We start from the raw sequence: 26,893 nt of genomic DNA on the forward strand, positions 1-26,893 counted from the left end.
ACAGAGCGAGACTCCGTCTCAAAAAATAATAATAATAAAATAAATAAAAAAACAAAAATATAACAACAACAAAAAAGCCGATGAAGAGTATCTTCAATTAAATATTAGAAAAGGATTTAGGCCGGGCACGGTGGCTCAAGCCTGTAAGCCCAGCACTTTGGGAGGCCAAGACGGGCGGATCACTAGGTCAGGAGATCGAGACCATCCTGGCTAACATGGTGAAACCCCATCTCTACTAAAAAAATACAAAAAACTAGCCGGGCGAGGTGGCGGGCGCCTGTAGTCCCAGCTACTCCAGAGGCTGAGGCAGGAGAATGGCGTAAACCCGGGAGGCGGAGCTTGCAGTGAGCTGAGATCCGGCCACTGCACCCCAGCCTGGGCCACAGAGCCAGACTCCGTCTCAAAAAAAAAAAAAAAAGAAAAAAAAGAAAAAAAAGAAAAGGATTTAATGGCTGGGCGTGGTGGCTCACGCCTGTAATCCCAGCACAGGTGGATTACCTGAGGTCAGGAGTTTAAGACCAGCCTGGCCAACATGGTGAAACTCTGTCTCTACTAAAAATACAAAAATTAGCCAGGCATGGCAGCGAACACTACTCAGAAAGCTCAAGCAGGGGAATCGCTTGAACCTGGGAGGCAGAGGTTGCAGTGAGCTAAGATCATGCCACTGCACTCCAGCCTGGATGATAGAGCAAGACTCCATCTCCAAAAATATTTTAAAAAGGATTTAATTAACATAAGCAAATATAATTGGAATGAATGAAAGATACTAAAAGATTGACCAGTAGGTATATGAATCAGAGAAACATGTGTTTAAAGAAAGCAACAGGGCCAGGTGTGGTGGCTCACACCTGTAATCCCAACACTTTGGGAAGCTGAGGTGGGTGGATCATTTGAGTGTAGGAGTTCAAGACCAGCCTGGGCAATATAGCAAGACTGTCTCTTAAAAAAAAAAAAAAAAAAAAAAAGGCTGGGCGCGGTGGCTCAAGCCTGTAATCCCAGCACTTTGGGAGGCTGAGACAGGCAGATCACGAGGTCAGGAGATCGAGACCATCCTGGCTAACATGGTGAAACCCCATCTCTACTAAAAAAATACAAAAAACAACCTAGCCGGGCGAGGTGGTGGGCGCCTGTAGTCCCAGCTACCCGGGGAGGCTGAGGTAGGAGAATGGTGTAAACGCGGGAGGCGGAGCTTGCAGTGAGCCGAGATCCGGCCACTGCGTTCCAGCCTGGGCGACAGAGCGAGACTCCGTCTCCAAAAAAAAAAAAAAAAAAAAAGAAAAGAAAGTGACAGCCTGGGCACTGTAGCTTAGGCATGTAATCCCAGTACTTTGGGAGCCCAAAGCAGGAGATCACTTGAGTGCAGGAGTTCAAGATCAGCCTAGCAACATAGTGAGAACTCGTCTCTACTAAAAATTTAAAAAGTTAGATGTGGTGGTAGACACCTGTAGTCCCTACTTGGGAGGCTGAAGTAGGAGGACTGCTTGAGCCCAGGAGATGGAGGTTATAGTGAGTTATGATGGCGCCACTGCACTCCAGCTTCAGGGACAGAATGAGACTGTTTGAAAAAACAACAACAAATAAGAGTAACAGGTTAAAGTGATCCCATAGGCCCTCCCTCATTCTTAACTTTGAAAGTCATTACAAAGAAATACCTCAGGAAAGCTTCCTTGAAAGGTTATGTGTGAATTCTTTCCCTCTAGACCAGTGGTTCTCAATACCCACGGGGCATCAGAATTACCTGGGAAGCTTAAAAACAAACAAAACACCAGAAGCTTGGGCCTCACCCTCAAAGACTGATTCAGCTGATATGGGGTGGGGCTGAGTCATTCGTGTTTTATTTAAATATCTCTGGATAATTCTAATGTGCAGCTAGGGTTAAGAACCAATGTTGGCAGGGCACGGCGGCTCACGCCTATAATCGCAGCACTTTGGGAGGCGGAGGCGGGCGGATCATAAGTTCAGGAGATCGAGACCATCCTGGCTAATACGGTGAAACCACGTCTCTACTAAAAAATACAAAAAATTAGCTGGGCGAGGTGGCGGGCGCCTGTAGTCCCAGCTACTCGGGAGGCTGAGGCAGGAGAATGGCGTGAACCTGGGAGACGGAGCTTGCAGTGAGCTGAGATCTCGCCACTGTACTCCAGCCTGGGTGACATCTCACAAAAAAAAAAAAAAAAAAAAGGAAACCCAATGCTGTAATAATAATTTGTAAGGGTATATGAAACAATCAAATCAAATAAGGGAAGAAAGACACTGAGTACTTACTTGTGAGGAAAATGTTAATAACCCCATTTTATACAAATCTAAGGCTAAAGAAAGTATTTGCCACAGACCAAATAAACGGCAGAGCTGAGATTCCAAAGCTCTTATTTTTATAATACCTAAGCTGCCTAGTATAAACGGAGTACTTTTTTTATTTTTATTTTTTGCGACGGAGTCTTGCTCTGTCGCCCAGGCTGGAGTGCAGTGGCACGATCTGGGCTCACTGTAAGCTCCGCCTCCCGGGTTCACGCCATTCTCCTGCCTCAGCCTCCCAAGTAGCTGGGACTACAGGCGCCCACCACCTCGCCCGGCTAGCTTTTTGTATTCTTTTTAGTAAAGACAGGGTTTCACTGTGTTAGCCAGGATGGTCTCGATCTCCTGACCTCATGATCCGCCCATCTCGGCCTCCCAAAGTGCTGGGATTACAGGCATGAGCCACTGCACCTGGCCAGTGGAGTACTTTTTATATGGAAAGCACTGTGAAAGGGCTATGTGAAGAAACAGCTAACAATCTTGGGTAAGAATAATTTGTTTTGTAAAAATACTACTATTACACACAAGTGAGAGACTTATCCATTTTTTTATGACAAAAAAAAAAAGCTAATCCATTTTTTTACGACAAAAATTTTAGGGTGGGTGCAGTGGCTCATGACTGTAATCACAGCACTGTGGGAAGCCAAAATGGGAAGATCACTTGGGCCCAGAAGCTCGAGATCAGCCTGGGAATAAGGAGATCCTGTCTCTAGAGAAAATTACTTTAAAAATATACCAGGTCAGGCGCAGTGGCTCATGCCTGTAATCCCAGCACTTTGAAAGGCCACAGTGGGTGGATCACTTGAGGCCTGGAGTTTGAGACCAGCCTGGCCAACATGGCAAAACTCTGTCTTCACCAAAAAATATAAAAAATTAGCTGGGCATGGTGGCACACGTGTGCAATCCCAGCTACTTGGCAGGTTGAGGTACGAGAATTGCTTGAACCCGGGAGACTGAGGTTGCAGTGAGCTGAGACGGTGCCATTGCACTCAAGCCTGGGCAACACACAAGACTGTGTCTCAAAAAATAAAAATAAAAATAAAAATATATCCAAAAATTTTTAATCTATAGTTTTAATCAATGTATTTAACAAACTTGGTGCTTTCTCCAAAATATTCCAATTAGATTAAAAGAATCAGTGTCACTAACCTATACTCAACTCAGGACATCCCCAAGTGGGCCAAAAAAACTTTACAAAGGTTTTCAAATTCCAACTTACTTCTTGGTTAAATAAAAGAAAAATCTACTTCTTAAATGCCAATGACATGCTAACAAAACAAAGGCTTCTGCTATATTAGGAATCACAGATGACTAAGTATGAGACTAGTACAGTTTGTAATATTTAAAAAAAAAATTCTCATATTTACTGAGTATCCACTTTGTGTGTGTGTGTGTGACGGAGTCTTGCTCTATTGCCCAGGCTGGAATACAGTGGCGCAATCTTGGCTGACTGCGGCTGACTGCAACCTCTGCCTCCCGGGGTTCAAGCGCCGCCTCAGCCTCCTGAGTAGCCGGGATTACCGGCGTGTGATACCACGCCCGGCTAATTTTTTTGTATTTTTAGTAGAGATGGAGTTTCACTACGTTGGTCAGGCTGGTCTTGAACTCCTGACCTGATGATCCACCCAACTCGGCCTCCTAAAGTGTTGAGATTACAGGCGTGAGCTATCGCGCCCAGCCGAGTATCCACTTTCTTTTCTTTTTTCTTTTTTTTTTTTTTTGAGACGGAGTCTCGCTCTGTGACCCAGGCTGGAGCGCAGTGGCGCGATCTCGGCTCATTGCAAGCTCCGCCTCCCGGGTTCCTGCCACTCTCCTGCCTCAGCCTCCCAAGTAGCTGGGACTACAGGCGCCCGCCACCACGCCCGGTTAATTTTTTGTATTTTTAGTAGAGACGGGATTTCACCGAGTTAGCCAGGATGGTCTCAATCAAGTATTCACTTTCTAGAAGACATTCTAGGGTACCCTTGCTGGAACAGCTTCTTTCCCCAAGAAACTTTTATTTGTAATTTCTAGGGGGCAACAGACATATTTAAGTTGCAGTGACAGCTAGTACAGGAATTAGTTCAGGGATGATGACAAGTTGAATATGGTTCTCTGTAGAAACTAACTTTTTTTTTTTTTGAGATGGAGTTTCACTCTGTCGCCCAGACTGGAGTGTGGTGGCACGATCTTGGCTCACTGCAAGCTCCGACCCCCGGGTTCACGACTTTCTCCTGCCTCAGCCTCCCGAGTAGCTGGGACTACAGGCGCCCACCACCACGCCCGGCTAATTTTTTTTTTTTTTTTTTTTTGTATTTTTAGTAGAGACGGGGTTTCACCGTGTTAGCCAGGATGGCCTCGATCTCTTGACCTCGTGATCCACCCGTCTCGGCCTCCCGAAGTGCTGGGATTACAGGCGGAGCCACCGCGCCCGCCCGAAACTTTCAAGTTGAGTATTTTAGTTCATTATTTTAGGGTTAAAAATTTTTTTAGGGATAATTTTAATGTAAAGGGATACACTGGAGAAGGAGATTTCAAAATAATATCACTATGACTACCAGTTCTTACCTTATGAAGTTAACTAAGTATTTTATAGGCAGAAATACCACCCTTCAAAGAGCAAACTAAGCTAATCAGTTTTACCAACTTATAGAAAAAACTCCATTATGAAAGTAAACGTTGTCAGAGTAAGGAGTGTTTTATACATACTGAATTCTTATATGAGTGTTCATTATTTGTGGCCTTTTGACTTTTATTTATTTTTATTTTTCTTGAAACAGAGTTTTGTTCTCGCCCAGGCTGGAGTGCAGTGGCTCACTGCAACCTCTGCCTCCCAAGTTCAGGCAATTCTCCTGCCTCAACCCCTGGAGTAGCTAGGATTACAGGCGCTCACCACATCAAGCTACTTTTTGTATTTTAGTAGAGACTTTGGCCATGTTGGCCAGGCTGGTCTTGAACTCCTGACCTCAGGTGATCCTCCCGCCTCAGCCTCCCCAAGGTGTAGGGATTACAGGCGTGAGCCACCACGCCCAGCTGCTTCTGACTTTTTGCTAGATCTCCATCTTAATTTTGGTAGTAAGGTATTAAATAAAAGATTATTATATTATTTATATTTATTTTTTCAATTACTCTTAACAGATCATTTGTTACACAAGAGCCAGTGATTTCTTTCCTTTCTTGAGACAAGGTCTTGCTCTGTCTCCCATGCATGATCATGGGTCACTGCAGCCTCATCCATCCGAGCTCAACTGATCCTCCCACCTCAGCCTCCTAAGTAGCTTGAACTACAGTCGCACACCACCATGCCCAGCAATTTTTTTTTTTTGCAGAGACACAGTCTCCCTATGTTGCCCAGGCTAGTCTTGAACTCCAGGGTTCAAGCAGTCCTCCCACCTTGGCCTCCCAAAGTTCTGGGATTACAAGGTATGAGCCATCGTGCCTGGCCTGATTACTGTTAAATTGTGAGATCCTGTCAAATCTCTGATGAAAATGGCTTCCCCTCTCACTGGGAATAAAATGCCAAATCCTCACTACTGCCTACATGGTCTTAGACCACTGTTCTCCATAACTATCTCTGTGAGCTCTTCTCTTATCATATGCCCCTTCCTTCACTCTACTTTAACCTTACTAATTTCCTTACTATTCTTTAAACATGCCAAGTTTCTTTGAATTTGTCACTGCACTTGAAGCTTGGCATGCTCTTCCCTAGATGTATAAATGGCTCACTTTCTCAATTCCTTCAGTTCTTTGCTCAAATATCACCTTATCAGACAGGCTTTCCCTCCTTTTATAAGACATCAATATATCATCATTCCCTTCACCAGTAGTCTTTATCCTTCTTACCCTACTTTATTTTTCTTTTCTTTTTTTTTTTTCTTTTTGAAACAGAGTTTCACTCTGCCTCCCAGACTGGAGGGAAGTAGCATGGTCTTGGCTCACTGCAACCTCTGCCTCACTGCAACCTCCACCACCCAGGTTCAAGTGATTCTTGTGCTTCAGCTTTCCAAGTAGCTGGGACTACAGGTGTGTACCACCACCCTCAGCTAATTTTTGTATTTTTAGTAAAGATGGGTTTCACCATGTTGGCCAGGCTGATCTTGAACTCCTGGCCTCAAGTGATCTGCCTGCTTCAGTCTCCCAAAATGCTGGGATTACAGGCATGAGCCACCATGCCTGGCCCCTACCTCATTTTTCTCTATAGAATGTATAACCTCCTTAAGGATTATATTTCACTAATTGTCTAACTCTCCATACCAGAATGTAAGCTCCATAATGGCATGGACTTAGGTTATTTTGTTCCACTATTGTATCCCCAGTGCCTATAACATAACTAGGCATGCAGGAGGGGATCAACGAATACCTGAGTTCATTAATGACTGAATAAAACCTGATCAATATAATTTCTCTGTCAGTTCATATTCATCATATACATAGATTTCTGACCATTCAGTGATATTGAAGTCCTATTGTGGGCTGGCATGGTGGCTCACACCTGTAATCCCAGCACTTTGGGAGGCTGAGGTGAGATTACCTGAGGTCAGGAGTTCAAGACCAGCCTGGCCAACATGGCAAAACCCCATCTCTACTAAAAAATACAAAAATTAGCCAGGTGTGGTGGAGCATGCCTGTTATCCCAGCTACTCAAGAGGCCGAGGCAGGGAATCACTTGAACCCTGGAGGCAATAAGCCGAGATTGTGCCACTACACTCCAGCCTGGGTGACAGAGTGAGACTCTCTCTCAAAAAATAAAATAAAATAAAATAAAAATAAAAAATAAAGTCTTACTGTGTTAAGGATATGAAACACAAAATAAATTAGGGGTGAGGTTAAACTTGAGAGAGGCAGAATAATATAAGGCTTAAGAGCTCAGATTTTGGAACTAAATAGACCTGGGCTCACATTGTAGTTTAAGTTATAATCTTTTTTTTTTTTTTGAGACGGAGTCTCGCTTTGTCACCCAGGCTGGAGTGCAGTGGCACCATCTCAGCTCACTGCAAGCTCCGCCTCACGGGTTCACGCCATTCTCCTGCCTCAGCCTCCGAGTAGCTGGTACTACAGGCGCGCACCACCACGCCCGGCTAATTTTTTGTATTTTTAGTAGAGACGGGGTTTCACCATGTTAGCCAGGATGGTCTCGATCTCTGACCTCGTGATCCGCCTGCCTCAGCCTCCCAAAGTGCTGGGATTACAGGCATGAGCCGCCGTGCCCGGCAAGTTATAATCTTAAGCAAGTTATTTGACCTCTAAAACTTTGGTTTCATATCAATGAAATGAATATGCTTATCTATTTCATAGGGATATTGTGAGAATTAAGTTAAATACTTGGTATATTAAGTGGATCTAGTAGACAGTATTTAGGCAGTTCTGGGCAAGTTATATAATTTATATGCCTCAGATTTTCTCTCTAAAATCAGACCAACAATAGCAGTTGACTCATAGGATTGTTACATAGATTCCTTCTTGTATTCAACAAGTATCTAAGCACCTAGATGTTATATATGAAGTGCTTGCTAGGAAGGCAATAATGAAAGACTTTAAGTTAACATTCATGGCATAGTATTTACACTATGTGTGCTAGGTAGTCTTGTATCATACTTATGTTAATTTTTCTTCTTCCTAGAAGCATCACCAGTTACCTATCCAAATCAAATACACTCAGTTCAGCTCAGATACTGTTTTTTTTGTTTTGTTTTCTTGTTTTTTTTTTTTTTTTTTTTTTTTTTGAGATGGAGTCTCCTTCTGTCGCCCAGGCTGAAGTGCAATGGCATGATCTCAGGTCACTGCAACCTCTACTTCCCAGGTTCAAGTGATTCTCCTACCTCAGCCTCCCCAGTAGCTGAGATTACAGGTGCCTGCCACCATGCCCAGGTAATTTTTGTATTTTTAGTAGAGACAAAGTTTCACCATGTTGGTCAGGCTGGTCTCGAACTCCTGACCTCAGGTGATGCACCCACCTTGGCCTCCCAAGGCGCTGGGATTAAATGCTTGAGCCACCGTGCCCAGTTGATAATGCTGTTTTTCAAACAAAGCATTCCTTGACCAGTCTAACTATATGTGATCTCATTCAATTATTCAATACATCTCTTTGTGCCAGCATTCATTTTGCTTCTCTCCTTTTTATTTATTTTTTTGAATCAGGGTCTTGCTCTGTCATCCATGCTGGAATACAGTGGTGTGCCAATAGCTCACTGCAACCTCCAACTCCTGGGCTCAAGTGACGGTCCCATCTCAGCCTCTCTCAGCCTCCTGAATAGCTGGGACTACAGACACTCAACCAGAGCTAGCTAATTTTTAGATTTTTATTTATTTTTCATTATTTTGTAGACACAAGTTTTCCCTTTTTTGCCCAGGCTGGTCTCAAACACCTGGCCTTCAGGCAATCCTCCCACCTCAGCCTCCCAAAGTGTTGGGATTATAGGTGTGAGCCACCACGCCTGGCCTTGCTTCTCAATAATTACTGTGTATCTTACTGTCTGCAGCATTTGCTAGGAATTTATCATGTATGACCCATTCTTTACTGCATAGTCTTCATGAGAATGTGACTCTTCTTCCCAACAATATCATAAGTTTCTTGAAGTTAGGAACCACATTTTACATAACTTTTTATTTTCCAAAGTACCTACAGTGGTCTAGCACACCATACTTGATACCTATGGATTAAGGTACATGATAAAAGTCCAAGATTACCACCTGCTATAAGCCAACTGTGGTAGACACGGAAGATACAGTGATGAGGAAAAGATATGATCACCACCAATGCATAAGGTACATATACTATTTCAGCCAATATAAAATAATTGTCCCATACATATATATCATTGCAACTCCATGGTTAGTATGTACACAAGCTTTCACTGACCTGTTAGAGCTGATGCCCATCAGCTATCACTACTTTCTCATAAAGTCTTCTCTCTTTCAAACAAATCTTCTTTTTATGATAAGTACTAATGATTTTAGAAGTTTAAAGATCAAGGGGTTTTTCTTTTCTTTTTCCATTTTTCAGTACTTCAAAAAAATAATAAGGTGACATCATACACTTATTACTTCACTAAAAGAATGTGCTAATCCCTAGATGAAAAGCCAGGTGAAGGCTAAAGTAATCACCTTATCATTATCATTTCTTCAGCAATTTAAACACCATACCACTTCCAAAAACAAAGTAATACTTTTGCATTAAAAAAAAAAAAAAAGAATTAGGGCCAAGCACCATGGCTCACACCTGTAATCCCAACACTCAGGGAGGCCAAGGCTGGTGGATCACTTGAGGCCTGGGGTTTGAGACCAGCCCGGGCAACATATAGCAAAACCCATTTCTAGGAAAAATAAATAATTAGCTGGGTGTGATAGCGGGTGCCTGTAGTTGTAGCTACTTGGAAGGCTGATGAGGCAGGAGGATTGCTGGAGCCCAGCAGTTCAAGGCTGCAGTAAGCCGTGTTCACACCACTATACTCCAGCCTGGGTGACAGAGCAAGACCCTGTCTCAAAAAAAAAAAAAAAAAAAAAAAAAAAAAAAAAAAAAAGGGTGTGTGTGGGGGGTAGAGAATGAGAAATCTAAGGAGTAAAACTATTTTTCAGAGGCTTTTTATGAAATACTCAATGGAATGAAATATATTTTACTTAAATATCCTATATAATACAAATGATCATGTTAGATATTACTATTTTTGCTAGTTCTAGTACTGATTGTTTTATTGTAAAAATGACAACAATATTCTGTAAGACTGAAGCAGTACTTTAGGGTCAAGTGCTTAAATCAAAATAAAGAGCAAAAGGGTTAGGCACAGGAAATTTCTTGGGTGCTACAGCCTAGTCACTTGAATCATGATCAGATAATAAATGTAAAAGCTCTCACAATTATTTAAAAAGAAAACAGCAACAGAGAAAGCCCACTTTTAAGCTTTTATTAAGTGATGTGCATTATAATCTAGTAAATGAGGGAATGGGGAAGAGGAAGCCAGTTAGCAGATTAGCAGAAAGCTAGGAAACATCTCTGTATATAGAAAAGCAGAACTACATGGTACCTTTAGTACTGATAAATATATACCTTATATACAGAAAGACTTCTGTGTATCTTCTGGTAAAAAGGCATGATTTTGTCAAATCAAATGAGTACAATGCAAAAATAAAAAATAGTTCTGCTTACAAACATACACAGCTGAGCAAACACACAATGGTAATAACAGGCATATAAGACTGTGATTCTCAATGTTTTCCAAGACAGTGACTACACTGTGAAATTTACCTCGGAAAATCCTGAATACCAGCACAACTTCTGAATTATGACTGACTTGCACAGCAAGAACTCAGAAGGGGTCAGAGATTATTTCACGATAATCAGTTTTATTTCCTTTATCAGAAATTCAACGTGCATCAGGTGAATGCAAAGAAACGGAAGATGAACATGTATCTATGTCTAACGTGTAGTCAAAGGAATTTAATTTTTACCCCTGTAAGTTCAGTGCAGACTTTAGCTTTGGTAATAGCAGAGCAGCTTGTATAAGACTAACACTCAGCAATGATTAACTCTGGATACGGGGACATTTCTTTTTTCTTTTTCTTTTTTTTTTTTTTTTGAGACAGGGTCTCGCTCTCTTGCCCAGGATGGAGTGCAGTGGCATGATCTTGGTTCACTGCTGCCTCAACCTCCTGGGCCAAGCAATCCACCCAGCTCAACCTCCCAAGTAGCTGGGACTACCACACTGGGCTAATTTCTCTGTTTTTTTGTAGAGACAGGGTTCCATCATGTTACCCAAGCAGGTCCCAACTCCTGGGCTCAAGCAATTAGCCTGCCTTGCCTTGGTCTCCCAAAAGTGCTGGGAATACAGACGTGCGCAACTGCACCCAGCCCAAGAGGGACAGTTCTTTACATAAAAAAGCCAACAGATAATGAAGACATAATGGTTCTAAATATGTATACACTTACTAACATAACTTCAAAACACAAGAAGTAACAGTTGACAGAACTAATCAGCAAAGCGAACAATACATCTTTGCTGTTGTAGATTTCAATATCCCCTTCTCAGTAACTGACAGAACTGGACAAAAAAGGATATATAAGTTGTTTTGTTGTTGTTGTTGTTGTTGTTGTTTATTGAGACAGACAGAGTCTTGTTCTGCTGCCCAGGCTGGAATGCAGTGGCACAATCATGCCTCACTGCAGCCTTGAACTCGTGGGCTCAAGCAATCCTCTGCCTCAGTCTCCTGAGTAGCTGGAACTACAGGTGTATGGCACCATGCTCAGCTAATTTTCAAAAAAAATTTTCTTCTTTTGTAGAGACAGGGTTTCAACTATGTTGACCAGGATGGTTTTGAACTCCTGGCCTCAAGTGATCCTCCCACATCCACCTCTTGAACTGCTGGGATTATGGGCATGAGCCGCTGTGCCTGGCCAGGCTATGTAAGATTTGAGAATGCTATCAAACATGTTAACTAGTATACCTAACAACTGTAAAAAAAAATCCTTTTTCCAGTACATATAAGAACATTCAATAAGATAGACCATATGATAGGCCATAAAACTTGTCTCAATAAATTACAAATCACTGAAATATTACAGAGTGTATTCTCTGACTATAATTAATACAGACTTAAATTAGAAACCAGTAACAATTAAGATTATCTAGAAATGTCCCTAAACATTGGGAAATTAACAACATATGTCTGTATCTTCACTGCTGTGGTCATTATACCTGTAAATACATTTATCAAAACTCATCTAACAGTCAACTTAAGATGTATACATTTCACTGTACATAAATGTTTATCTCAATTATATATATAAAAAAAATTTTTTTTTCCTTGAGACAGTCTCATCCTGTCACCCAGGCTGGAGTGCAGTGGCGTGATTTTGACTCACTGCAACCTCAGCCTCCTGGGTTCAAGTGATTCTCTTGCCTCAGACTCCCGAGTAGCTGGGATTACACGTGTGTGCCACCACACCCAGCTAATTTTTTTATTTTTTAGCAGAACTCCTGACCTCAAATGACCCGCCTGCCTCAGCCTCCCAAAGTACTGGGATTATAGGCATGAGCAACCATGCCTAGCCTGACAAAAAAATTCAACGTGCGTCAGGTGAATGCAAAGAAAGGGAAGATGAACATGTATCTATGTCTAACGTGTAGTCAAAAAAGCAAATGAAGGGCAATTCCCCAAGTAACCTGGCTTCTCTAGGGATTGTTCAGTCTAGCTTAGAAAATTCTTAAGACTGAACCAATGCCATGAAATAAATCTTATTTTTATGGCAAAGCAATGCAGCTCTAAGAATCTGCCAAAAAAAAAAAAAAAGTATATTATCATTAATTCAATGAACATTTATTGAGTTTGTTGTTTAGTGGGGAGGCAGGATAAACTGACAATTAAAAAATTTCTGGCCAGATACAGTGGCTCACGCCTGTAATCTCAGCACTCAGAGAGGCTGAGGTAGGCGGATCACTTGAGGCCAGGAGTTTCAGACCAGCCTGGCCAACCTGGCAAAACCCTGTCTCTACTAAAAATATAAAAATTAGCTAGACATGGTGGCATGCACTTATAATCCCAGCTAGTCAGGAGGCTGAGGCACAAGAATCACTCGAACCTGGGAAGCAAGGCGGAGGTTGTAGTGAGCTGAGATCATGCCTCTTACTCCAGCCTGGGCAACAGAGCGAGACTCTGTCTTAAAAAAAAAAAAAAAACACACAAAAATCTAAATTAAAAGTAAGAAGGGCTGGGTGTGGTGGCTCACGCCTGTAATCCCAGCACTTTGGGAGGCCGAGGCAGGTGGATCACGAGGTCAGGAGTTCGAGACCAGCCTGGCCAATATGGTGAAACCCTGTTTCTAATAAAAATACAAAAACTGGCTGGGTGTGGTGGCGTGTGCCTGTAGTCCCAGCTATTTGGGAGGCTGAGGCAGGAGAATTACTTGAACCCAGGAGGTAGAGGTTGCAGTGAGCCGAGATTGTACCACTGCACTCCAGTCTGAGCGACAGAGCAAGACTGTCTCAAAAAAAAAAAAAAAAAAGGAGTAAGAAGGAATACTATTGCAATAATCAGAAAAGGCCTTTTTTTTGAGACAGAGTCTTGCTCTGTCACCCAGGCTGCAGTGCAGTGGCACAATCTCGCTCACTGCTACCTCTGCCTCCTGGGTCCCAGTTCAGGCATTTCTCCTGCCTCAGCCTCCTGAGTAGCTGGGATTATAGGCATGTGCCACCATGCCCAGCTAATTTTTGTATTTTTAGTAGAGACGAGGTTTCACCATGTTGGCCAGGCTGGTCCTGAATTCCTGGACCTTGTGATTCACCCGCCTCGGCCTCCCAAAGTGCTGGGATTATAGGCGTGAGCCACCACGCCCAGCCCAGAAAGGCTCTTAATCTAAATTTGATTATGTCTGAACAGAGTTACAAATATTAGATAGGGAAGAAACTATTTTAGGAAGGACAATAACATACAATAAAAATATGAGAAAATGGTCTATGTGGAGTACTTCAAGCACGTATATAGTGGCCAAAGATTAGGATAGTAAGGTATGAGGGGGCTATATCAAAGATGTTATTGAACTGCATGTCCTGGCCTACAAGGAGTTTAACATTCATAATAAAATTCACAGAGTAAACTGATCAGCTTGGCATTTTAAAATAATCACTCTGGTGACAAGATGTAAAATAAACTAAAATGGGGCAAGACTAAAGGCATTTATCAGTTAAAAAGCTATGGTAACAGGCAAGGCTACTAGATAGCAAGGGCCTCAATATACCAGTAGGAAGCGTAGTTAAGACTCAGTGTCTAAATGATTGTTTCCAAGGTATGAATACAGATGAGTCAAAGAGCTTCTGGATTTCACTAGGTTTTCTCTCCTACTTCATGAAGACTTATTTTGACACTTGGCTACATAACAACTATTTAATTCTTGTGTACAAATTTGGCTATTACATTTTGAATGCAGGAAGCTTGTCTTCTGTATCTAGCAGGGGTTAGGAAAACAGTACTTACTTGTTCAAACAACAAACTGAATAGATTTGAGACTATTGCTGATCCATCTCTATGGCTTTATACCAGTCTTTTTAAAAAAGTATATCATGCATGAGAAATTCCCTGAGATACTTTTCTTCTTTTTTTTTTTTTTGAGAGTGGCATGATCTTGGCTCACTGCAACCTCCACCTCCCGGGTTCAAGCGATTCCCCTGCCTCAGCCTCCCTAGTAGCTGGGACCACAGGCAAGTGCCACCACGGCCAGCTAATTTTTGTATTTTTAGTGAAGATGAAGTTTCACCATGTTGGCCAAGATGGTCTTAATCCCTTGACCTCATGATCCGCCTGCCTTGGGCTCCCCAAGTATTGGGATTATAGGCGTGAACCACAACAACCGGCCAAGAAATTCCCTGAGATTCTTGTTTAAAATGTAGATGTATTAGGACACTATACTAAACTTACTGGAATCAATATCCATAAGTACCCCAGAACCAGTTATTTATTTATTTATTTATTTATTTGAGACAGAGTCTCGCTCTGTTGCCCAGGCTGGAGTGCAGTGGCACGATCTCTGCTCACTGCAACCTCTACCTCCCGGATTCAAGCGGTTCTCCTGCCGCAGCCTCCCGAGTAGCTGGGATTATAGGCGTGTGCCACCACGCCCATCTAATTTTTTGTATTTTTAGTAGAGATGGGGTTTCACCGTGTTAGCCGGGATGGTCTCGATCTCCTGACCTTGTGATCTGCCCGCCTGGGCCTCCCAAAGTGCTGGGATTACAGGCGTAAGCCACCACGCCTGGCCTATTTATTTATTTTTTTTATACAGCGTCTCCCTTTGTTGCCCTGGCTGGAGAGCAATGGTGCGATCGACTCACTGCAACCTCAGGCTCCCAGGATCAAGCGATTCTCCTACCTCAGCCTCCCAGGTAGCTGAGACTAGAGGGGCACACCACCATGCCTGGCTAATTTTTGTACATTTTTGGTAGAGACGAGAATTCACTATGTTGGCCAGGTTGGTTTTGAACTCCTGACCTCAAGTGATCTGCCTGCCTTGGCCTCCCAAAGTGCTGGGATTACAGGTGTGACCCACCATGCCCAGCTGGAACCTGTATCTTAAACTTCCAGGTAACAATTATGTACATTAAAGTTTAGACCCATTAAACAATTCTCCAATCCTCTTCCTAGGGAAAATTTGCCATTCTAAAATCTTCGTCCTTTCCCATTTTTTTTTTTTTTTTTTTTTTTTTGAGACGGAGTCTCGCTCTGTCGCCCAGGCTGGAGTGCAGTGGCGCAATCTCAGCTCACTGCAAGCTCCGCCTCCCGGGTTCACGCCATTCTCCTGCCTCAGCCTCCCGAGTAGCTGGGACTACAGGCGCCCGCCACTGCGCCCGGCTAATTTTTTGTATTTTTAGTAGAGACGGGGTTTCACCATGGTCTCGATCTCCTGACCTTGTGATCCGCCCGCCTCGGCCTCCCAAAGTGCTGGGATTACAGGCGTGAGCCACCGCGCCCGGCCGTCCTTTCCCATTTTTTTGAGACAGGGTCTTGTTATGTCACCACTCAGGCTGGAGTGCAGTGGCACGATCAGGACTCACTGCAGCCTCAATCCCCTGGGCTCAAGTGGGTCCTCTTGCCTCAGCCTCCCAAGCAGCTGGGACTATAAGTGTGCACCAACACACCTGGCTAATTTTTTGATGTTTTATAGACGAGGTCTCACTATTTTTCCCAGGCTGATCTTGAACTCCTGGCCTCAAGTGATCCTCCCACCTTGGCTTCCCAAAGTCCTGGGATTACAGGTATGAGTCACCAAGCTCAGGCCTAAAACTGTCCTTTCTTATTGTTGTCTGGATATTATTCTCTCTGCCAAGGACAGTAAAGTAAGATTACATTCCCAGCCTCAATGGCTAACTATGTCTTTAAAAATATAAAATATAAGAAACGTTTGTCATATATTTTTTATTAAAGTTTCCAATGGCATGGTAAACATTAGATTTCTAATATATGCACTGAACTCCAACCATATTAAGTGCATCGTCTAGAATAAAGAGTTGAACTACGGTTATTTGCAGATTTGATTTAGACTTAACTTAGGAAAATTTGAATTTTTCTATATAGCTTGTATGTGCAATGATATCAAAGGCCATGATTTTTTAAAATATTAGGATGATTTGTAATGAACTTAGGAAAATTTGAATTTTTCTATATAGCTTGTATGTGCAATGATATCAAAGGCCATGATTTTTTAAAATATTAGGATGATTTGTAATGAAACTAAAAGGGTAAACATTTCTTTCACTTCTAGTCATTTAAATATTTAAGTTTTTTATTAAAAATTTTGTTTCTAAGTATTACGCCATAAGAAGTAATTAGTTATATTTGACTAGTTCTGAAGTTCCTTTAAAAAAACTTTTAGGCTGGGCGTGGTGGCTTACGCCTGTATTCCCAGCACTTTGGGAGGCTGAGGCGGGCGGATCGCGAAGTCAGGAGATCGAGACCATCCTGGCTAACATGGTGAAACTCCGTCTCTACTAAAAATACAAAAAATTAGGCATGGTGGTGGGCGCCTGTAGTCCCAGCTACTCGGGACGCTGAGGCAGGAGAATGGCGTGAACCCGGGAGGCGGAGCTTGCAGTGAGCTGAGATCGCGCCATTGCACTCCAGCCTGGGCGACAGAGCAACACTCCATCTCAAAAAAAACAAAAACAAAAAAAAAAAACTTTTAGACCAGGCATGGTGGCTCATGTCTGTAATCCTACCACTTTGGGAGGCCGAGGCAGGCGGATCACGAGGTCAGGAGTTTGAGAGAAGCCTGACAAACATGAAGAACCTCTACTAAAAAAAAGAAAAAATTCAAAAATTAGTTGGGCATGGTGGCATGTGCCTGTCATCCCAGCTACTCGGGAAGCTGAGGCAGGAGAATTGCTTGAACCTGGGAGTGGAGGTTGCAGTGAGCCAAGACCACGCCACTGCACTCCAGCCTGGGCAACAGAGCAAGATTCCATCTCCAAAAACAAAACAAAACAAAAAACCCAAGAAAAAAAAAACCCAGAAAGGTTATTTGTAAAAAATAAAAACAAAAGAAAAAACCCATAAAAATTCAATAAATAAACAATCCATTAAAAAGTAACGTTATTTGTTAGCTAATACTTCAAATCAGCAAGTAATTTTCCCAAATGACAAAATATATTCTATAAGATTAATCACTGCCAGTTGAAAGGGGAAGATGTTAAGCAATTATTTAAATGTGCTTTTATTTTTTTATATATATATTTTTTGGAGCTGGAGTTTCACTATTGTTGCCCAGGCTGGAGTGCAATGGCACGATCTCAGCTCACTGTAACCTCCACCTCCTGGGTTGTTCAAGTGATTCTCCTGCCTCCGCCTCCCGAGTTGCTGGGATTATAGGAACCCACCACCACGCTCAGCTAATTTTTTCTATTTTTAGTAGAGACGGGGTTTCACCATATTGGTCAGGCTGGTATCGAACTCATGGCCTTAGGTAATCTGCCCGCCTCAGCCTCCTAAAGTGCTGGGATTACATGCGTGAGCCACCGTGCCCGACCTAAATGTGCTTATTAAACTAATATTTTAATTTTTTATTTGGTTTCATTCTCTCATTTGGGGGTTCCAGGACTTTGTCTTCCTTGGCTGAATTATATGAGCAGACAAAGCACGGTCTCTAAACAGTGAAATAAAATACTGTGGCACTCCCTGACAAAACCTAAGACAAGTAATGGTTTTTGTGAGTTAAGAAGGAAGCTACAAAAAATTAAGTCAACTCAGTTTCAAAAGTTATAAAATAGAAGTTTTGGTTACATTTATATTTAAAAGATAATAAAATAAAGTCCCAACAGCATCAGGAAATTCACCAAGATGAGATGTTCAGATAGATAATCTAAATAAGGAAAAACAGTAAAGTAGCAAATGGTGGGTTTTGTTTTGTTTTTTTTTCAGACAGGGTCTTACTCTGTTACCCAGGCTGAGTTCAGTGGCATAATCATGTCTCACTGCAGTCTCAAACTCCCGGACTCCAGCGATCTTCTCACTTCAGCCTCATGAGTAGCTGGGGCCACAGGTGCATGCCACCACACTCAGCTAATTTTTGTATTTTTTATAAAGATGGGGTTCTTGCTATGTTGCCTAGGCTGGTCTCAAACTCCTGAACTTAAGGGATCCTCCTGCCTCAGCCTCCCAAAGTGCTGGGATTACAGTTGTAAGCCACTGCACCCAGCCGCAAATGGGTTTTGAATTCAGGACAAGATTGTAAAAGAAATCTCTCCTCATTATCACTAGACAGCTATATCTGCCTGTATGGGTTAGGCTTTTGGAAAAAAAATATATACCTAGTAATAAAAACGTTCTAACATCAGATTATGGTAATAGTTGTACAATGCTATAAATTTACTAAAAATTGGCTAGGCAGAGGGGCTCACATCTATAATCCCAACATCTTGGGAAGCCAAGGTGGGAGGATCACCTGAGTCTAGGAGTTCAAGACTAGCCTGGGCAACATGGCAAGAACATATTCTCTGGAAAAAAATTAAAAATTAGCTGGGCAAGGTGGTGCGTGCCTGTAGTCCCAGCTATTCTGGAGGCTGCGGTGGGAGAATCACTTGAGCCTGAGAGGTCAAGGCTGCAATGAGCTGTGATTATGCCACTGCACTCCAGCCTGGGAAACAGAGCAAGATCTCATCTCAAAAAAATAAAAATAAGAGGGGCAGGGCATGGTGGCTCACACCTGCAATTCCAGCACTTTGGGAGGCCGAGGCAGGCGGATCATGAGGTCAGGAGATGGAGACCATCCTGCTTAACATGGTGAAACTCTGTCTCTACTAAAAATACAAAAAAATTAGCTGGGCATGGTGGTGGGCGCCTGTGTCCCAGCTACTCAGGAGGCTGAGGCAGGAGAATCGCTTCAACCTGGGAGGCGGAGGTTGCAGTGAGCCAAGATGGCGCCACTGCACTTCAGCCTGGCAACAGAGTGAGACTCCATCTCATATAAATAAATAAAAAATAAAAATAATAAAAATAAAATCGGAAGCAATCAAACATCATGAAGACACCAGACATCAGTAGTGCTTACTATATGCTATCTGATAATTCTAGAGCTTCTAAACCTATGAGGCTACTTAGGGTCGGGGCTAGGGGACTACAGCAATGCCTTCTTCAGCTATTAACCAAGAAAAGGATAGCCTGGAAGCAGGATATAGAAGGAACTAGCTCACACCTTTATCAAAATCTCTCTAAAAGAGAAAGCCAGCTGGGTTTGGTGGCTCACACCTGTAATCCCAGCACTCTGGGAGGCAGAGGCAGGCAGATCACTTAAGGCAAGGAGTTTGAGACAAGCCTGACCAACAAGGTGAAACCCTGTCTCTACTAAAAGTACAAAAATTAGCAGGGCACAGTGTCGCACATCTGTAATCCCAGCTACTGGGGAATGTGAGGCATGAGAGTCACTTGAACCCTGGAGGCAGAGGTTGCAGTGAGCCGAGATTGCACCACTGCACTCAGCCTGGGAGATAGAGCGAGACCCTGTCTCAAACAAAAAATAAATAAATATAAAAGAAAAAATATATAAGAAATAGAAAAGAGAAAGTCAGATGAAGCTACCCACTGCTTTGTCTTAGAATAGTGGGATATGGCTAATATAATGGTATTACACAAATTATTTAACCGTCTGTGGCTCCTATGGGTTCATTTACTTATCACTACGTTCCATATACATTGCTAGGTTCTGGGAATATATAATTCTGATGAGAGAGAGAGAGAGAGATTTTCAATACACTGTGGTAAAGTATGACACTGAGATCAGGTCTGTGAAAACACGTAAGAGAATCAGGTGTCACAGACAGGAGGTAGGATGGGAAATGTCAGAGAAAATGTTGCTGAAGAGCTGACATCTAAACTGAAACTTATAAGGAGTACAATTAGGAAAGCAAAAAAAATGAACATTCTAAGCAAAGGAAACAAAAGCATGAGCAAAAATATCAAACCATGAAACAATATGTTAATGAGGAAAGAATGAGTGATCATTCAATATTACTTACATAATGGTTCAAGGCATGGAGGGAAATAAAGTATAAAAAAAAACAATATAAAGACTTTTTCATAAAGCTTTAATTATTTAAAAGATGCTACTGTTACCCTCTGTTGATCACCCTCAATTAAGAAAATTATTGGTCTAAGCCAGGCGTGGTGGCTCACGCCTGTAATCCCAGCACTTTGGGAGGCTGAGGCAGATGGATCACGAGGTCAGGAGACTGAGACCATCCTGGCTAACACGGTGAAACCCCGTCTCTACCAAAAACACAAAAAATTAGCCAGGTATGGTGTGGGCGCCTGTAGTCCCAGCTACTTGGGAGGCTGAAGCAGGAGAATGGCATGAACTTGGAAGGCGAAGCTTGAAGTGAGCTGAAATCGCGCCACTGCACTCCAGCCTGGGCGACAGAGCAAGACTCCGTCTCAAAAAAAAAAAAAAAAAAAACCAAACCTAAATATATATATATGTCCATAAATCTTATAAATCTGGGACCACTACTCTATATGATATATAGCCTTGAAGAGTCAAGCAGGTGAGTCTCTGGCTGACCTATCTTGTAAATGACTTGATAATTTGACATCTCCCTATATTTTCCTGCCTTCCCCCAAAAAGACCTGTTGTAAACATTGTTCAAACACCAGCAGTTTATTAAGGATAAAGTAATCAGAATTTACTTTTACAACAAGTAGAAGAACACCATTACTGACAGCAAATACTTGCTTTCATTTATCTCAGTCTTGGCATCAAACTCAGAAATACGGACAGCAAATATTTATTTTCATTTATTTCAGTCTTGGCATCAAACTCTGAAATTAAGAAAATTTACTAGCCGGGCATGGTGGCTTACACCTATAATCCTAGCACTTTGGGGGGCCGAGGCAGGCGGATCACCTGAGGTTGGGAGTTCAAGACCAGCCTGACCAACATGGGAAAAACCCCGTCTCTACTAAAAATACAAAATTAGCCGGGCGTGGTGGCGCATGCCTGTAATCCCAGCTACTCGGGAGGCTGAGGCAGAAGAACCGCTTGAACCCAGGAGGCAGAGGTTGCAGTGAGCTGAGATCACGCCATTGCATTACAGCCTGGGCAATAAGACAGAAACTCCATCTCAAAATAGAAGGAAAGAAAGAAAATTTACCTTTAAAGCAATGCAGTAGGAATGTAGTGAGAGGAGAGTATGGTAGATTTACCACTTTGCAGTAGTTCTGTTCACAATCTGAAGTTTGGCAAGTTTTTTCTTTTTCCAAAAACTATGCCACATCTATATTTTTCACTGTTTGAAAATATACTGCTAGTTTGTAAGGCCTGCTCTTGCCAGGGGGAAGAAAACCATACACCAGAGAATAGAAAACTCACACAATTATTTCACGTTTTTTCAATTTGGTAACCTCAACTCAACTTACCTGCTTTACATTGTATCCAGCTTTTGCACTAGTTTCAATAAACATAACATTCAGCTCTTTGGCTTTCCTCTCTCCCTCCTCAATTGACACTTGCCTGTAAAGAAACAAACAAACTTCTTACTTTTGAGACATAGACAATATTATAAAGATTATAAAGAAAGCTCTGAAAATAACTTTCCTTGACATAAGGACTGGTTATACAGGTCAGATTAGTTTGAAAATTCATTAATCTGCCACACTTCTGAAATTTGTGTGTTTCTGTGTGTGTATACTTTTTTTAAAAAGACTTTTTGTTACTGATTTGCTTTCACTTGACTGGGCTCATCCTGTAATTTTTTTACTTTTAAAAACTTAATAGCTTGAGGATGCTTGAGTCCAGGAATGTGGAGGCTGCAGTGAACCATTATTAGGCCACCACATCACTGCACTCCAGTCTGGGCAACAGACCCTGTCTCAAAAAAGAAAAAGCTAAAAATAAAACAAAAAACGCTTAATAGCTTGCCTCTTTCCCTTAGTATCAAACCATAGGCTTTTAGACTTAAAATTCAAATCTTTGTGTAAAATAATTTTTATGGCTAGACAATTTCTGTCAATTTGTTCCTATAATTTATGTGACCATTCCCAAACTATTAGAATGCAAGTTGTTTTCCAATTTTACACTACCATGAAAATTTTTGCCCTAAATATTTGTGCTTGATATTTTGTGCACTGCAAATCATTTCCTTAGGTTAGATTTTGTGGATTTCTTCTTTTTGAGACAGAGTTTTGCCCTTGTCGCCCAGGCTGGAGTACAATGGCATGATCTCAGCTCACTGCAACCTCCACCACCTGGATTCAAGCGATTCTCCTGCCTCAGCCTCCTGAGTAGTTGGTATTACAGGTGCCTATCACCATGCCTGGCTAATTTTCGTATTTTTAGTAGAGACGTGGTTTCACCATGTTGGCCAGGCTGGTCTCGAACTCCTGGCCTCAGGTGATCCACCCATCTCAGCCTACCAAAGTGCTGGGATTAGAGGCATGAGCCACTGTGCCTGGCCGATTTTGTGGATTTATCTAAGTGAAGTAAGTGAGTCAAACACATGTATGGTAAACCCTCTAGATACAAAATATTAATACTTTAATATTTCCTTTACAGGGTATTTTGTGATGCATTACAATTAACATTGTGTCTGAAATTGTGAGCTCTCAAGTGCAAGATTATATCATTTATATTGGTATTCCTAATGCCTAAGCTGACAGGTAAGTATTCCATAAATATACAAATGTTCTAATTAGTTAGATTTAAACTATCAGCTGACAAACCCTGCTTCCTACAACACAGAAAACTGAGCAATGGAAGAGAACTTCCACAAGCTTCCATCTACTTGCAAGTGTGCCCTTATATTCTACCTCTAGTCCTATTACTATGAAAGAATTGTCCTTATTCTCAAAACTTACACCTATGTATTAGATCCCATTCCCTTCTTGCCTACAAGAAATTATTATTCTAGAATTCTCCACTCCCTAAAAACAAGAACATTCTCTTACATAACACTCCAACTGTTAAGATTTTACATTTGCTTGTTTTATCTTCTCATTCTCTCCATGTATATAAATTTTCTAAAACACTTTTTAAAAAACTATTTGAGAGTAAACTGCCAATCTGCAGACCTTTAGCCTTAAATACTTCAGCAGTGTGAATTTCCTAAAAACAAGGACATTCTCTTATACAACCACAGTACAATTACTAAATTTGGGAATTAACATCAATATACCATCATTGAATCTATAGGTTTTATTCTTCTGTCAATTACCCCAATAATGTCCTTTACTGCCAGTTATTCCAATGTCCTTTATAACAAATTAAATACTTCTTTAGAAATAAACTTTCTCAATTATTTGCTTAACCTGAGGTACTTAGAACAAGGAGGGAAAGAGTGACGGAGGCAGGGAGAGGAAAGGAGGATAAATGCTCGAGTCAGTCTCTGGCATGTTCCAAAGGTGACCAATGAGTTTTCTCCTTAACTATATTATTATTATTATTACTATTACTTGTGGATTTAAACATATTTTACAGTAATTATTGATTTTCAAATTTTCCTACAGTTTGACCAGTAGAGCTTCTTTGAGTTGGCTCTCCTGAATCTGACATAACCTCAATGGTCTTTTTTTTTTTTTTTTTTTTTTTTTTTTTGAGACGGAGTCTCTCTGTTACCCAGGCTGGAGTGCAGTGGCGCGATCTCAGCTCACCGCAAGCTCCGCCTCCCGGGCTCACACCATTCTCCTGCCTCAGCCTCCCGAGTAGCTGGGACTACAGGCGCCCGCCACTATGCCTGGCTAATATTTTATATTTTTAGTAGAGACGGGGTTTCACCTTGTTAGCCAGGATGGTCTCGATCTCCTGACCTCGTGATCCGCCCGCCTCGGCCTCCCAAAGTGCTGGGATTACAGGCGTGAGCCACCGCGCCCGGCTCAATGGTCTTTAATAACTTCTTTGATTTATGGTATGACATGATGTTCCAGCCCCATTGTGTACATTTTCTGGACCAGATGCCAAATTTGTCATTTCTTTAAGTAGCCCTGGTTCCTTTGGAAAGAAACAGTATTTACATATGGTAATGTGGGCTCATTCCTCCTGGTTTAAGCCCTTTCAGTAGACAGAGCTAGAAAATATTAAAAATTTTCAAATGCTAAAAAATGTAATGAATTCATGCTTATATTTGTTATTTATATTTAACTTTATTAATCTTATATCTGTATTTCCAACTCCCGTGTCCAAAATCCCAGTTCCCCAAGACAATCATTAATCAAAGTATTCATTTATTTTATGCAGAATACAGACAATCATTTTGAAATAACAATATCCACATCATCACCAATATGTTTACTAAAAACAGTTAAGATCTAGCCGGGTGTGGTGGCTCACACCTGTAATCCCAGCAAGGTGGGTGGATCATTTGAGGTCAGAGTTGAAGACTAGCCTGGCCAACATGGTAAAACCCCATCTCTAATAAAAATACAAAAATTAGCCGGGCGTGGCTGGGAACAGAGGCTCATGCCTGTAATCCCAGCACTTTAGGAGGCCAGGGCGGGTAGATCACAAGATCAGGAGATTGAGACCATCCTGGCTAATATAGTGAAACCCCTTCTCTACTAAAAATACAAAAAATTAGCTGGGTGTTGTGGCAGGCGCCTGTAGTCCCAGCTACTCAGGAGGCTAAGGCAGGAGAATGGCTCGAACCCGGGAGGCAGAGCTTGCAGTGAGCCAACACTGTGCCATTGCACTCCAGCCTGGGTGACAGAGCGAGAGTCCATCTCAAAAAAAAAAAAAAGAAAGAAAAGGAAATTAGCTGGGCATCCCTATAGTCCCAGCTACTCAGGAGGCTGAAGCAGGAGAATCACTTGAACCCAGGAGGCGGAGGTTGCAGTAAGCCGAGGTTGTGCTATTGCACTCCAGCCTGGGCGATAGGGTAAGACTCAGTCTCAAAAAAAAAAAAAAAGTTAATTTTTTTTTTTTTTTTTTTTTTTGAGACAAAGTCTTGCTCTGTTGCACACAAGTGCAGTAGCAGGATTGTAGCTCACTGTAACCTCGAACTCCTGGCCTCAAATGATCCTTCTGCCTCAGCTTCCTTTGGGAATAGAGGTGGTAAGCCACTATGCCCAGCCCATTTTCATTAAACTTATGATTTATCTTTCCTTTTTGGCCCTTATTAGTTTAATGGCTATACAGGTCCCAGTCCCTCATTTTGGCCACTCATGGGCCCACTAATTGGGACTCAAAGGCTTTCTGCTCAAAGGCATAGATGCACAGGAGTGCACTTCCACTACGCATGCATTTACCACCTGGTATCTCTGAAGCAGTGGCTTCCCTTCAAACTCTGCGGACACCACCAGGACTTGAAAGATGGACATACAGCACAGTGGTGTGAGGGTTGTATCCTCTACCTCCACCATGCTCTGTCTCCAGGTCCCTCTGCAGCTTCTCCTAAAGTATTTGATGCTGAGCTCCATAGCAGCAGTCCAGCTGGGATGGCAGCCCAGTAGAGTCCTCATTTTGTTTTGGGTAATGTGTATACACATCTGTATTTCTCTCTTAAGTAAACTGTACCATGTTACAGATGACTTCACCTTGCATTTTTTCACTTAGTCATATATCCTGAAGATTAACTCCATAGTAATACATACTTTCTTCGTTCCTTTTTGTACCTGTCTACTACTCCTTTAAAAGGATGTTTGTAAGTTTGTCAAACCATTTCCCTTTTGTGGACATCTGGGTTGTTTACAGTCTTTAGATATTACAAATAGTGCTATAGGAAATAGACTTGTATATATGTCTTTTTGTACTCTTACCAATGTATCTTGAGGAGATTCCTAGAAGTGGGATTTCCAGGTCAAAGGCTAAACGTCTATGTTAGATATTGCCAAAAAGCAACTCTCTCTCCTCCATAGGAGTATTACCATTCTGCATTGCCTCAGCAATTCATGAGAGTAACTGTTTTCCTTATAGCCTTGCTAGCAGAGGATTTCAACAAACTTGGAATTCTGGCAGTCTGAATCTGAGGCAAAAATATTTCTCAGTGTAGTTTCAATCAGTACTTCAGTAAGAGCAAGACTGAGCTTCTTTTCAGATAATTCAGAGCTATGTTACTTTCTCCATGAACTGTTCATATTTCTAGTCAATTTTTCTATAGTGATGTTTATCTTTTCTCTACTTTTAGAGGCTTTTTATATATTTGGGATATTAGCCATTTTTGATACAATTTACAAATACTTTTCCCTAGTTTGCCATTTGCTTTGTTTATAATGTTTTATGTAATCAAACTTAACATTTTCCCTTATTTTGTGTCATAGCATTAGTATCATTAAGAACCAGAATTCGGTTAGTCCTTATTTTAGTTTCACAATTAAATCTCTAATCCCTTCAGAATTTGTCCTAGTGTAATATGAGAACTTGATCCAATTTTATCTTTTTCTATACAGTTAACCAGTTACTCCAATCAATTTATTACATAGTTCATTTCCCCCAGTGATTTGAGGTACCACCTTCATACTTATTTTCTATATGAAACCGGGTCTATTTCTAGCCTTTCTTTCTTTTTTATTTTTTTTTTGAGACAGAGTCTCACTCTGTCGGCCAGGCTGGAGTGCAGTGGCATGATCTCAGCTCACTGCAACCTGCCTCCCAGGCTCAAGCAATTCTTCTGCCTCAGCCTCCCGAGTAGCTGGGATTACAGGCACATGCCACCACACCCGG

At 41.8% G+C, this 26,893-nt stretch overlaps 1 protein-coding gene across 2 annotated transcripts in view; it reads right to left on the minus strand.

Moving 5' to 3' along the window:
* The window catches only part of RAB6A (RAB6A, member RAS oncogene family), a 97,821-nt gene that overhangs the window by 17,309 nt on the left and 53,619 nt on the right, over positions 1-26,893 (minus strand). For both annotated transcript variants that reach the window (XM_008020111.3, XM_008020110.3), the window contains exon 6: positions 21,661-21,754. In XM_008020111.3, the coding sequence (XP_008018302.1) occupies positions 21,661-21,754 (94 nt within the window). The remainder of the gene's footprint in view (positions 1-21,660; positions 21,755-26,893) is intronic.

The sequence above is a fragment of the Chlorocebus sabaeus genome, chromosome 1 (genome assembly GCF_047675955.1).
Source record: "Chlorocebus sabaeus isolate Y175 chromosome 1, mChlSab1.0.hap1, whole genome shotgun sequence".
Classification (NCBI taxonomy): Eukaryota; Metazoa; Chordata; class Mammalia; order Primates; family Cercopithecidae; genus Chlorocebus; species Chlorocebus sabaeus.